This window comes from Triticum urartu, chromosome 5A (genome assembly GCF_056163025.1).
Source record: "Triticum urartu cultivar PI428250 chromosome 5A, HENAU_Tu73, whole genome shotgun sequence".
Classification (NCBI taxonomy): domain Eukaryota; kingdom Viridiplantae; phylum Streptophyta; class Magnoliopsida; order Poales; family Poaceae; genus Triticum; species Triticum urartu.
Genome location: NC_141877.1, coordinates 551,770,622 through 551,781,347, shown reverse-complemented (window position 1 = coordinate 551,781,347; position 10,726 = coordinate 551,770,622). Strand labels below are relative to the sequence as shown.

At 49.3% G+C, this 10,726-nt stretch overlaps 2 protein-coding genes across 2 annotated transcripts; both read right to left on the bottom strand.

Annotated features, from left to right (window-relative positions):
- Positions 1-362: 362 nt before the first annotated feature.
- LOC147972785 (uncharacterized protein At3g28850-like) lies at positions 363-2,345 on the bottom strand. The gene has a single exon (XM_087523660.1). It carries the CDS (start codon positions 1,592-1,594, stop codon positions 605-607), a length of 990 nt encoding a protein of 329 aa, XP_087379786.1. The 5' UTR covers positions 1,595-2,345; the 3' UTR covers positions 363-604.
- A 2,524-nt stretch (positions 2,346-4,869) lies between these two features.
- Positions 4,870-10,352, bottom strand: LOC125526490 (uncharacterized). Its single transcript, XM_048691177.2, has 3 exons — positions 9,957-10,352; positions 6,449-6,590; positions 4,870-6,344 (listed from the first exon to the last, which is right to left on the bottom strand). Exons 1-3 carry the CDS (start codon positions 10,335-10,337, stop codon positions 5,203-5,205), a joined length of 1,665 nt encoding a protein of 554 aa, XP_048547134.2. The 5' UTR covers positions 10,338-10,352; the 3' UTR covers positions 4,870-5,202.
- Positions 10,353-10,726: the final 374 nt, after the last annotated feature.

Here is a 10,726-nt window from a genome sequence, read left to right as displayed (position 1 = left end):
ATGAGAGTTCAGAGCCATCTGTATTTCCAACAAAAAATAAAATAAAATTATGGGGCATCATGGTTCTGTTCATTGATGAGGGTGTTGAGGCTCAAGAGACTCCCTCAGCAGCGAAAATCGTGGTTCAAAGATTTCATTATGGAACTATAGGTGTAATTTTTTGTTTATGAACACATGGTTAAAACTGAAATAAACTACACTACGTACTAATTTGCCTGCCACACATCTCCAAACATGTGTGTTCTTCGATTCTTGGCTTCTTGTCATGCCGCTCCAAAGACGCACCCAGACAAGGGAACCCACACCTCCCTGGTTCTTTTCACAAAACCAGTCAGTGTTACGTACCTCGGAGACCAACCTCATCAGCAGGCATTGACATCGATTTGTTTCTGGCTTCTGCGATTCAGACTGTATCAATACAGAGCAAGTCCGACAAAAACTCATCGATTTCACAATTTGCAGGGTGAATGAGCAGACAAGAAATGTCTGATAAATTATACAGTACTACTTACTACAGGGTGAAACAATCTCAAAGAATTTCGCTGTCGCCATGGTAATACACAAAAAAGATGTACATGTCTGTCGGGGCAGCGCAGGGATCACCTCAGCTGCACAGGGGGCACGGCACCAGCCCGTTCTCGTTGCATCCGGGGCACGGCACGCGGTTGGCGGCGACGGCGGCGGCCGAGCCGTCGTCATAGAGCCAATGACGGCCGCTGCACCCGCCGCACACCACGAACCAGTCGCCGCCGCACACCGCGCAGGCCGCGTCGCCCGCGCCCCTCCGCGCAGCGCGCCGGAGCATCGGACGGAGCCGCGACCGCTCGTGCAGCGCCACCACCTCGTCCGCGCCGCCCACGTACCTCCCGTCCACGAACAGCCGCGGCGGCAGGGGCATGCTGGCGCCGGCGCCGCCGGGGCCCGGCGGAGGCGGCAGCAGCGCGCGGAGCTCGTCCCGGTAGGGCGCGTGCATGGAGACGTCGCGCTCCAGGAAGGCGACGCGGAGCCCGTCGAGCAGGCGGCGCACGGTGGCGCAGTCCTCGAACGTCTTGCGCACTCCGCGCAGCGACGTGGTGTAGAGCACCACGGCGCGCGCCCCGCCGGGCGGGCACCGGCTCTCGAGCCCAGCCAGCGGGTCCTCGTCGCGGCCGCCGGCGTCCAGCGCGGCGGCGATGTCGTCGTCAGCGTCGTCGTCGATGGGCAGGCGCTGGGTCTTCTCGAGCGCCTGCGTGTACGCGTCGACGACACCGCGGAATGCGGCGAGGAGGTCCGGATCAAAGAGGCTGGCCGACTCGAGCTCGGGGCGGCGGTAGGGCCCGCCGGGCTCCACAGGAGACATCGCCGCCGGACTCCCCAATTCGCGGTCGCAGGTGACCTTCATCTTCTTGGCCTTCCGCGGGTTGGCCTCCGGCGAGAGGTTCTCCTTGTCGTCGTCGTTGCCGCCCCGGCAGTCGCCATCGGCCCGCTCGGGCCCGGCCTCCGACGGCGCGGGTGCGGCGGCGTCGGGCGGCGGGAGGAGGGCGTTGGAGTGCGCGGCGGCGGCGTTGGGGAAGGACTGCAGGGTCCGGAGGATCCGCGATCTGAGGCCTCTCATCCTCCTCCCCGATCAATCTCCTCTCCCTCGGCGGCAGTCTTGATTCAGTGTGGCTGGCTGTGGGGCACTGATTGCTGCTGCTGCTGCTTAGGATGCTTCCGGTCTATACTGGCAATTAAAATTGTGGGGCGCAGACGCCAAGATGGCAAAGGGAGGGGGTCGGGCAACGGCTAGGAGAGAGCAGGGGAAAGTGCGAGTTGCCGTTTTTAAAGCATCGGCTGACGGAGCAGAGCAGCCGATGGGAGTGGACGTGGGAGCAACGGCTACCGGGGCAACAAGACCAACGGAAATTGAAAAGAATGGGCGAGCAAGACAAAACTTCACGTTGCGATGAGGAGCGCAAAAGGTATTTGGCCCAAATTCACGAGAGATGCTAGAGCTACGGACAGGTTCATACGATACTGACGTTACGGACGACCGTGTCAAACTGCGGTTGGGTATTTATGGGAAGAGGGGGTCACCCCTGAAAATTATGTGGTGTTTGGTTCTTTGGTCCTAGGACTTTTTCTTCTAGTCCGTAGGACTTTTTGAAAGAGACTCTCAGGGAGATACTTCCAAGGACTTTTAGTAAAAAGTCTTAAAAAAGTCCCACCCTGTTTGGTTTGCTAAGGACTTTTTTTAATTCCAACATCAAATAGTCCTTGAAACCAAACACCCCCTTAGTGGAAGACAGGTCCGTAAAAACCAATCCGTATGGATTTTTCGTCGATGTAGGGTTTTCGCAAATTCACAGCAATAATTTGCCCACCTTTGTTGAGCAAATTTCTGCGCCCATGCCTACGAAGTAAAAAAATGGGGCCACCAGTACAACAATTGTCTGAAAAAAGTTCCCACCCATCCACACCAGGCACGCTTCTAGCCGACGGTGACTGTTGCCGCCTTCCTTGCCTAAATCGTCGTCTCATTGTGTTGCCCCCCCCCTCCCCCCCCCCCCTCCCTTCTCTCTGCCATGGAAGGACCCAAGCAATTGTGTTGTATCGCTAAAGACTCTGCACCCTCTCTCACCCGAACAAGTCAACATGTTGTTGCTCACCCCTCCCCTCCCCTTCCCCCACCCACCCACCTACACGCCGGCTGAACTGGATGCCCCCACCATCCACACACCACTCGCCCTATCCCAAGTTATCGTATTCATTGTGCTGCCCCCTCCCTTGAAAGCCCCCCCTCCCACCAACTGTATTTGTGATGACGATGACGACCACGCACCCTCTTCCCCTCCCCGAACCAATCATCCAATGTCACTCCTAGGCCGGCGGCGACACGACGAGCAAATGAGTCATCTCCGGCTATGCCCTACTCCTACTAACATAAATAAAAGTTTCGACACATAGCAATCTTGAAATAGAAATAAGCACTCGGGCTAAAGAAGGTCTCGTACATCTCGTTCTCTCTTTAACTTGCGGAACAACTGGGAAAAACAATAGGCGTTCAAGGATAGGACATATGAGTTATTATAAATATATCATGGTATTGATTGTCAAACAAAAAAAGAAGGACAAGACATATGAGTTACTCCCACTGTACATAAATATAAGACATTTTATGTCATCAAGTCTCTAAAGCGTTGTATATTTATGTACAGAGAAAGTAGAGAGTACGTTAACACAAATAGGGTATAATAATTTCATCAAGTATTTCGACGATCAATTATCTCTACCATGTACAATTCGCTACTATAAATATATGGTATTGATTGTCAAAATAAAAAGGACAAGACATACGAGTAACTCCCACTGTACATAAATATAAAACATTTTATGTCAAGTCTCTAAAGCATCGGATATTTATGTACAGAGGAAGTAGGGAGTATGTTAGCACAATCGGGTATAATAATTTCATCAAGTATTTCGACAATCAATTACTATTTAGTGAGAGCAATGCGTGTTTGGGATATGAAACCAGAAATCCAGAAACCATGTATGACAGACCACGAAACAATAATGTACTACGAGAGCATCTACAACCACATATGACAAATATGACCCTCAAATGTACGTCGGCGTGTCCGTGGGCAATGACCAGACACTCCTCAAATAGCACAACTGCATCCGAACATCTCATACTAGATTTTTAAATCCACCATGCAAACAAAATAACTTACGTACTACATAGATGATCTAGCCACTCCTCGTCAAAGATGTCGACTATCTTCGTTCCAGCTCTGGGTACATGGATGGCAGCTGCAGCTCGGGCTCCTCTGCTCCGGCCTCTTCCTTCTTTATCTCCGTGTCGAGTTCGGCAAAGAGCGTGTTGATCATTCTGCTTCTGCCGGAGGAACTCCTAATTGGCTTCCACATAGGCCACATTCTGAATAGACTTCAAGATGACTTGCAACTCTGCCATCTCCGTGGCTTGAACGACTGCGAACTCCGCCTCCGTCTCCACCTCCACCACGTTAACCCTCGGAGCAGGCTGCTCCGGCTCATCCTCCTCTGAAACCGCCACCTTCATCGGCTCCGGCAGCTGCTCTCCCTCCTCCAGTTGCTGCTCCTCTTTCTCCTCCGGCTCCGGCGAGTTCGGAGGCAGCCTGACAGCTATGCGGGCGGCACGCCTTGACTGAATCTCATTCGTGATCTTCCCCCGATGCTCAAGCGTGAGCATAGCGTACGAGGTGATCTTCTACCGGACCATGGCGATGCTCGAGAGCATGAGAGAGCGGGGGGAGGAGACGGACATGCTCGGATGACGGCATGGAGAGGGAGAAGATGGATGAGTTAGAGGTTTGGGGGACGCTGGCCGACTTAAATAGCCGAATTTGGCCTTGGACAACGAGTCAAACGACGCCACATGGCGTTCATACTGCTGCAATGGATTACGTGTCATTCCATGTGAGACCCCATCATCGAACGCGCCCGGATGCAGTATACACCCCCTATGTGGGCTGAATATGAGTGCCAGTCAGGCCGAGTCGGATTTTCATGACCGGTGTAGATGCTCTGAGAACAAACTTAGAATTGTTTTTTCCTTAGCTGCAGAAAAATCAAAATCAAAACTTCTATTTTTTAGAAAGTGCAATTTTTAGTAAAAAAATCATGTATCCTCTCACTAGGATCAAAATGAATCTTGTCAATAGAACTATGGAAGCCCCCCGTCAATCAATAGAACCATGGAACCCCCGAATGGTTGGGGTTGCAGCCGTACTGCAGGAGTAAGAACACACGATGTAGTGTGAATATCTGAGAACAAACTTATAATTGATCCTAGCCAGGACCGACTTCTTAAAACATCTGCAGAAGAGATTAACTGAACCCTACCCCAGCAAGCAACCCAAAACATGTTCAAGCCTCCATGGCTTATTTATGAATAACAACACAGGGCAAAGGCATAAAGGTCGTCAGGTTACAACAACAGCAGCATAAGTATTGTCTATGTCCTCCTGAGATTAATGTGCACTCTAACAAGTTACAAATGATAATAATGACCGAGGCGGCACAAGCCAGCCTGCTGCCCTGCAGCACCTCATAAGACAACAAGCTGTGAAGTATGCGGAAAGGGCCTACAATTACAGGCGCTGTCAGGTTAAACACGCTTACAGTTCTCAAAGCAAACAGAGACCAGGTTTGTTCCCCGTTTCGCCTCGCCTCGCCTGTCTTCCACGAAACCTACCTTCAGGTGCACCTCACGGTAGAAACACCTGGATGAATCTGTCCATTGTTGTCGACGTTCGCGGCGGATTGTTCTTCGGGGACGGCGTTGTCTGCTGGATTCTCCGTGGCTTTTGCTGCCTCTGCCGCTGGAGCATCTGCCTTCACCTCAGCTGGAGGAGGGGTCGCCGGATTGATGCTGCTATCTGCCTCTACTTTCTTTTCCTCTGAAGATGCTGGAGGTGGCACTGTGGATTCGACTGCCAGGCCGTTTTCAGTTTTCTCACCCTCCACGGGAGCTACTTCATATTCAGCTGCCTTTTCATCTTCCATGTGCTCTTCTAATACAGGGGCAGACATCTCAAACTCCACGGGGACTTCTTCAGATTCAGCTGGCTTCTCGTTTTCCTTGTTCTCGGATACAAGGTCAGACATCTCAAACTCCACCGGGACTTCTTCAAATTCAGCTGGCTTCTCGTTTTCCTTGTTCTCCAATACAGGGTCAGGCATCTCAGCCTCCACGGGAGCTACCTCAGATTCAGCTGCCTCGCCTTCCACTTCTTCAGTCTTCTCTGGGGCATCAACGACAGGGGCATCTTTCTTCTCTTCTTGAGCAACAGTGTCAGCCTCTTTCTTCTCTTCTTGAGCAACAGTGTCGGCCTCTTTCTTCTCTTCCGGAGCAACAGTGTCGGCCTCTTTCTTCTCTTCCGGAGCAACAGTGTCGGCCTCTTTCTTCTCCTCCGGAGCAACAGTGTCAGCCTCTTTCTTCTCTTCCGGAGCAACAGTGTCAGCTTCTTTCTTCTCTCCAACCAAACTGCCAGCCTCTTCCTCTTTCTTCTCTTCCTGAGCATTGTCAGCTTCTTTCATCTCCAGGTCCAGGTCAGTGACTTTGGCTTCTTCAGCATCTTTCATCTCCACTTCAGTGCCTTTGGCTTCTTCAGCATCAGCATGATCTCCACTTTCAGCTTCTGCGTCCTCTGCATCCTCCTGTTTCCCCTTTTTGCCTTTCTTAGAGCTTGAGGGCCTTCCCCGTTTGGCAGGTTTCTCATCTTCCGGGCTCTCGGTAGCCTTAGACTTTCCACTTCGGCGTGAGGGTTTCTCATCTTCTGGGCTCTCAGCAGCCTTAGGCTTTGCACTTAGACGTGAGGATCGTCTGGGAGTATTGCCTGCTTATGGATCTTTCAGTATAGGCAAGACTTTGATTGGATAATAATAGTCCTACCTAAATCATAAATAAAGTAATCAAGGAATGACGAGATAAGGCATGTACCAGTTGCCCAGACGAACTCTGAAAGAGCAGGGCCTCCAGGGTGTGCTTTTAGGTATGTGGTTAAAGCTCTCTTGGTCTTGACCTCCTCGCCAGTTGGTGCAACAAAAACAACCTCAAACTTCCCACCCCGAGTGGGATTAAGCTGCAATTGCACAGGAAGCAAACATATTATTTCAGCACCATTATGGAAAAACACTACACAAACCTAAAGAGAATAAATTCCAATCCCACATGGCATCTGTCAATTTGTTCATACATGTACTGGTAATGCATGTTCAAGTGTAAGGAATATTCCAACTAAACCACCAGCAGAAGATAAGTAAACTGAAGTACTGCCAACAACCATTCTAAAGAATAAAACATTTGCCCTGAACAAAAAACAGATATGAACTATCATCACCAAAAAGGGAACACTGAACCAGACAAACCGTGAACTTTGTATGAAAGCAACTGGAGCAGAGGAGCACCAGATGAAAACCAACCAAGAGACTCGACACATATGAATAATCATGCACTTCGGTGAGTGCATCTCCCTAGCACATCAGTTGCACATTGTACCAAATGGCAACCAAAACAAACATGATTATTCAGAGATATATTGTTCATGAGGGAATGAATTTGAGATTATACATACACATGTCGGTAATCAGTAATGAAGTTAGTTACACCATATGTCAACCCTAACTAGTTCTGCCTAGAATTGGAATATCCCCAAGGACTAGCCTGTGAAATAAGATTCAATACACATGATTTTTTTAGCAGCAATGTTTCCTTAAACATGTTATGATTATTTCTGCGCAATCCTCAAAGAATTTGCGGGACTTCCAAAAAATACCAAGCCAGTGGCTTTAAAAGAGCACACCCAAAAAGTACATCCCAGCCTGCAGGATCAATCTCCATGCAGCCCAATAAGTGCACAAGCTACTATTCAATTGAAACTGCAACTCCATAGATCATTTCACTTTCCAAGATGATCACCAGGAAAAAATAATGTTCATACACACAAGAAGAGAACTATACTAAAAACATGGTCTAGTAGCCAACTACCATGTAAATGCTTCACTACGACAGTAATACAATATGTGCTATAACATGGATTTCCATTAATACTAAGATGGTCCAACCAGGTCTTCAGTGTCTGGGTCCCAGAGAGGTATCATCCCTCAAACATTCTCCAGTATTTGTTTAACTGGCTGCCACCATAATTTGAGAATCAACAAAGTAAATAAATGCAATTAAACAAGCCACAAAAACATGCTTATTCATAACCAACACATGCTACAAAATGACATCAACAGCCATGCTGATCTGCTTTGAATATGCGTGGAGACAAAACAACAAGATAACAACAATAGATTATGCCAACACAGCAGTAGCACTCTTTCATGCTGACTGTTGTTGTGTGTGTTTTACCATTCTATCGCACTATTATTAAAGAAACAGTTCCGCCATGAATTTTACCAAGCCTACAAATTGCACATGATAAGTTCGTCCAAGACTGAAGTCTTGGACACAACTTAAAGTGATTTTTTAAAATAAAAAGAGGAGAACAACATCTTATTTAAAGCATGCACGAGACTGGCTACACAATACTATTGAATATAATAATTTAGCCATGGACATAATACTGAAGTCTTTGACAAGCTCTATATAATATTCAATTAAATATTTAGCAAAGACATGGTAGTAAGTATATCAATAGGATAGGTTGAGAAGCTAGATCTCAAGAGAATGTAACAGCAGTAAGAGTAACAAACATAAATTCAAGAATACTGCAACCATGGCAAAATATATAGTACGATGCAATCATCATTTTAATCACACTGCACTTACCAAATAGGGAAAACCAGCTAGCTGACTCACAAAGATAGAAACTTAGCTGGATAACACAGAACCAGATTTGACTTGGAAATAACATCACAGATGGGTAGGTTTTATGGAGACTGTTAGTCACAAACAGAGGACCCTGCCCCACTTTCGTAACACGGTCTCCCTGATATCCAATAAACTTTCTCATCTACCATCTACGTCCAAGGCTCCAACCACATCCTCATAGAATTGTCAGTATGCCGTGCCCTTTCTCACAGGCCACTAGAACACTGCAGCCTGGATTAGAATGAAAAACTGGCCAGCCAACCTTGGATGCCACAAAGTAACTTTTAGAATTTAATTTTCCATCCTCAGATGATTTAATGATCCAAGACAGACGTAACAACACGTTATTAGGAATGAGGACAAAACCTAATTAATTGAGGAAAGTAATATTCACCATCTAATAGTATCTTTCAGTTGGAAAACTGTTCACACTAATTAATTGACGAAAGTAAATACTCATCATATAATAGAATCTTTCAGTTGGAAAACGGTTCACTCTAAAATGATTTCATCATCGGGACGCTTTAATAAATAGCATCATACTATACCTATACAACACAATCCCTGACCCCAACCTTACTACACACAAACATTAATTTGGTGAAGCAGACCTAGCTATACATGGTATAAATTAAACTCATGAGACCTGCACTACGAACAAATCAACAAGCAGAACCACAACACGACAAAAACTGCCTGGTTAGCACTTGGACACGTATACAAGTATCCGAATCCAACGTGGATTAAGGGCATCTTATGTGGCATAAGATGTGGACAACCCTGTCCAAGTAAAACCGTACTGGAGGTAGAATTTTTTTTGACTATCAAATCCCAGAAATGGCAGGTTAAAAATAGGTGTTATTTGCTAGTGACTGCCTGGCTGCTTCCAGGAGACTTGAGCAAGACTCATTCACTCGCATGTGTCTGGGAAGATATTTCATACGTTAGACCAGAAACATGGTGAATCACTGTTAGCTCGTTCAAACAAAGGTACTGTGAATCAAAAGCTCAAACATCACAATTCATACAGCTTCAGTAATGCTGAACGTTCGCTCTTCACCCTGTACCACAAGAATGCAATATAACCTAAACATGTAGCTATAGTAAAACTCGGAACCCTAAACCTCTGCCAATAGGGCTTTTGAACCCTAAAACTTACTGCACATAGACTCGGTAACACAAATCCTGCCAGGGTCACATCAAAACCGTACATCCATTGCTAGCTAAAGAGGCCGTGAACTGCAAACCCTAGCTAAACGAATCGCAACAGTACTAGAAACCACAGGCCAAGGAACTACAAGCCCTAACCTGGAAACGCCGCGAGCTAAATAGATCGTGAACCACAAACCCTAGCTAAACGAATCGGCCAAGGAACTACTACGAACCCTAACTGAGCTTAAGATACAACAACCCGAGCTGGAAATCCGCGGAACAAAAAGTCAACAGGCGCACCCACACGAGCAGCGGGGGATCCCAGCTAGATTTAGCTCCGAAACCCTAGAACGCGACCCGGAACGCTCGGGGCCAAATCCCCCCACGCATCGAAGCCGGGAGCCCTCGAATCCGAGCTCGGGCGCATCTAAGAACCCGGCGCCGGATTCGGGAGCTGGAGCGGGCGGGGAAAGCGCGCTACCTTCTTGGTCCAGCCGGAGGGGGCCTGGAGCTCCTCGCCCTGCTCCGCGTCGCCCGCCTTCTTGAGCGGCGTCTGCTCGCCCGCCGCCGCCGCCGCGTGCTCGCCTTCGCTGGCCATGCTCGGAGCTGTTTCGAGTTTTCGCTTCCCGCTCTCGCCGCCGCCGCAAGTGTGGATCCGCGAGGGGAGGGGGAGGGGAGGGGGAGGAGAGGGCTCTGGATTTGAGTTCCTCCTTGCGCGATTTGGGATTATGGGGAGCGGGGGGCACGGTAAAGATAACGGTTCTCCTCTGGTGGCCGCGTGCCCGTCGCGCCCGTGGCCTCCTGCGCGCTGCGCCACGCGGACGGCGTGACCGGCCCGGATGCTGGCCTGCGCCCGGTCCATGCACCTGCGGGTAGATTGTTTTTTTTCTTTGAGGGGTTCGCGCGGGGGGTCCATGGACCGGGCGCACGCAGCGTGCGCGGCCGACCTGGGGGGCAGACGGCGCGGAGGGCCGTGCCGGCTTCTGGACGGTTCTAGCCCGCTGTTAGGCGGTGCGCGCTCACCTGCACCTGGGAGGTGGAACGATCACGTCAATGACGTGTGGGGATGCCATCCTGGGGCCGGACGTGTCAGTGGGATCTGCTGGCTATGTCACGCCGGGTCAGGCTTTTGTCGCTCGGCGCGTGGTGAAGGCCCTCCCCGTCATCGTTGGAGACGTGGCGGGATCTGGATGGTAGGGTTTTGAACCGGAGGCAGTAGTAGGTGTGACTGGTGAGAGCTCCTATCCGGGA

Bases quoted from the DNA above. Each gene is read 5' to 3' on its own strand.
- LOC147972785 (XM_087523660.1), bottom strand. From the start codon at position 1,594: ATGAGAGGCCTCAGATCGCGGATCCTCCGGACCCTGCAGTCCTTCCCC.
- LOC125526490 (XM_048691177.2), bottom strand. From the start codon at position 10,337: ATGGACCGGGCGCAGGCCAGCATCCGGGCCGGTCACGCCGTCCGCGTG. The intron at 6,591-9,956 runs GTAGCGCGCTTT...GTGCAATTGCAG, and splicing joins CCTCCGGCTGGACCAAGAAG to CTTAATCCCACTCGGGGTGG. The intron at 6,345-6,448 runs GTACATGCCTTA...ATCCATAAGCAG, and splicing joins AGAGTTCGTCTGGGCAACTG to GCAATACTCCCAGACGATCC.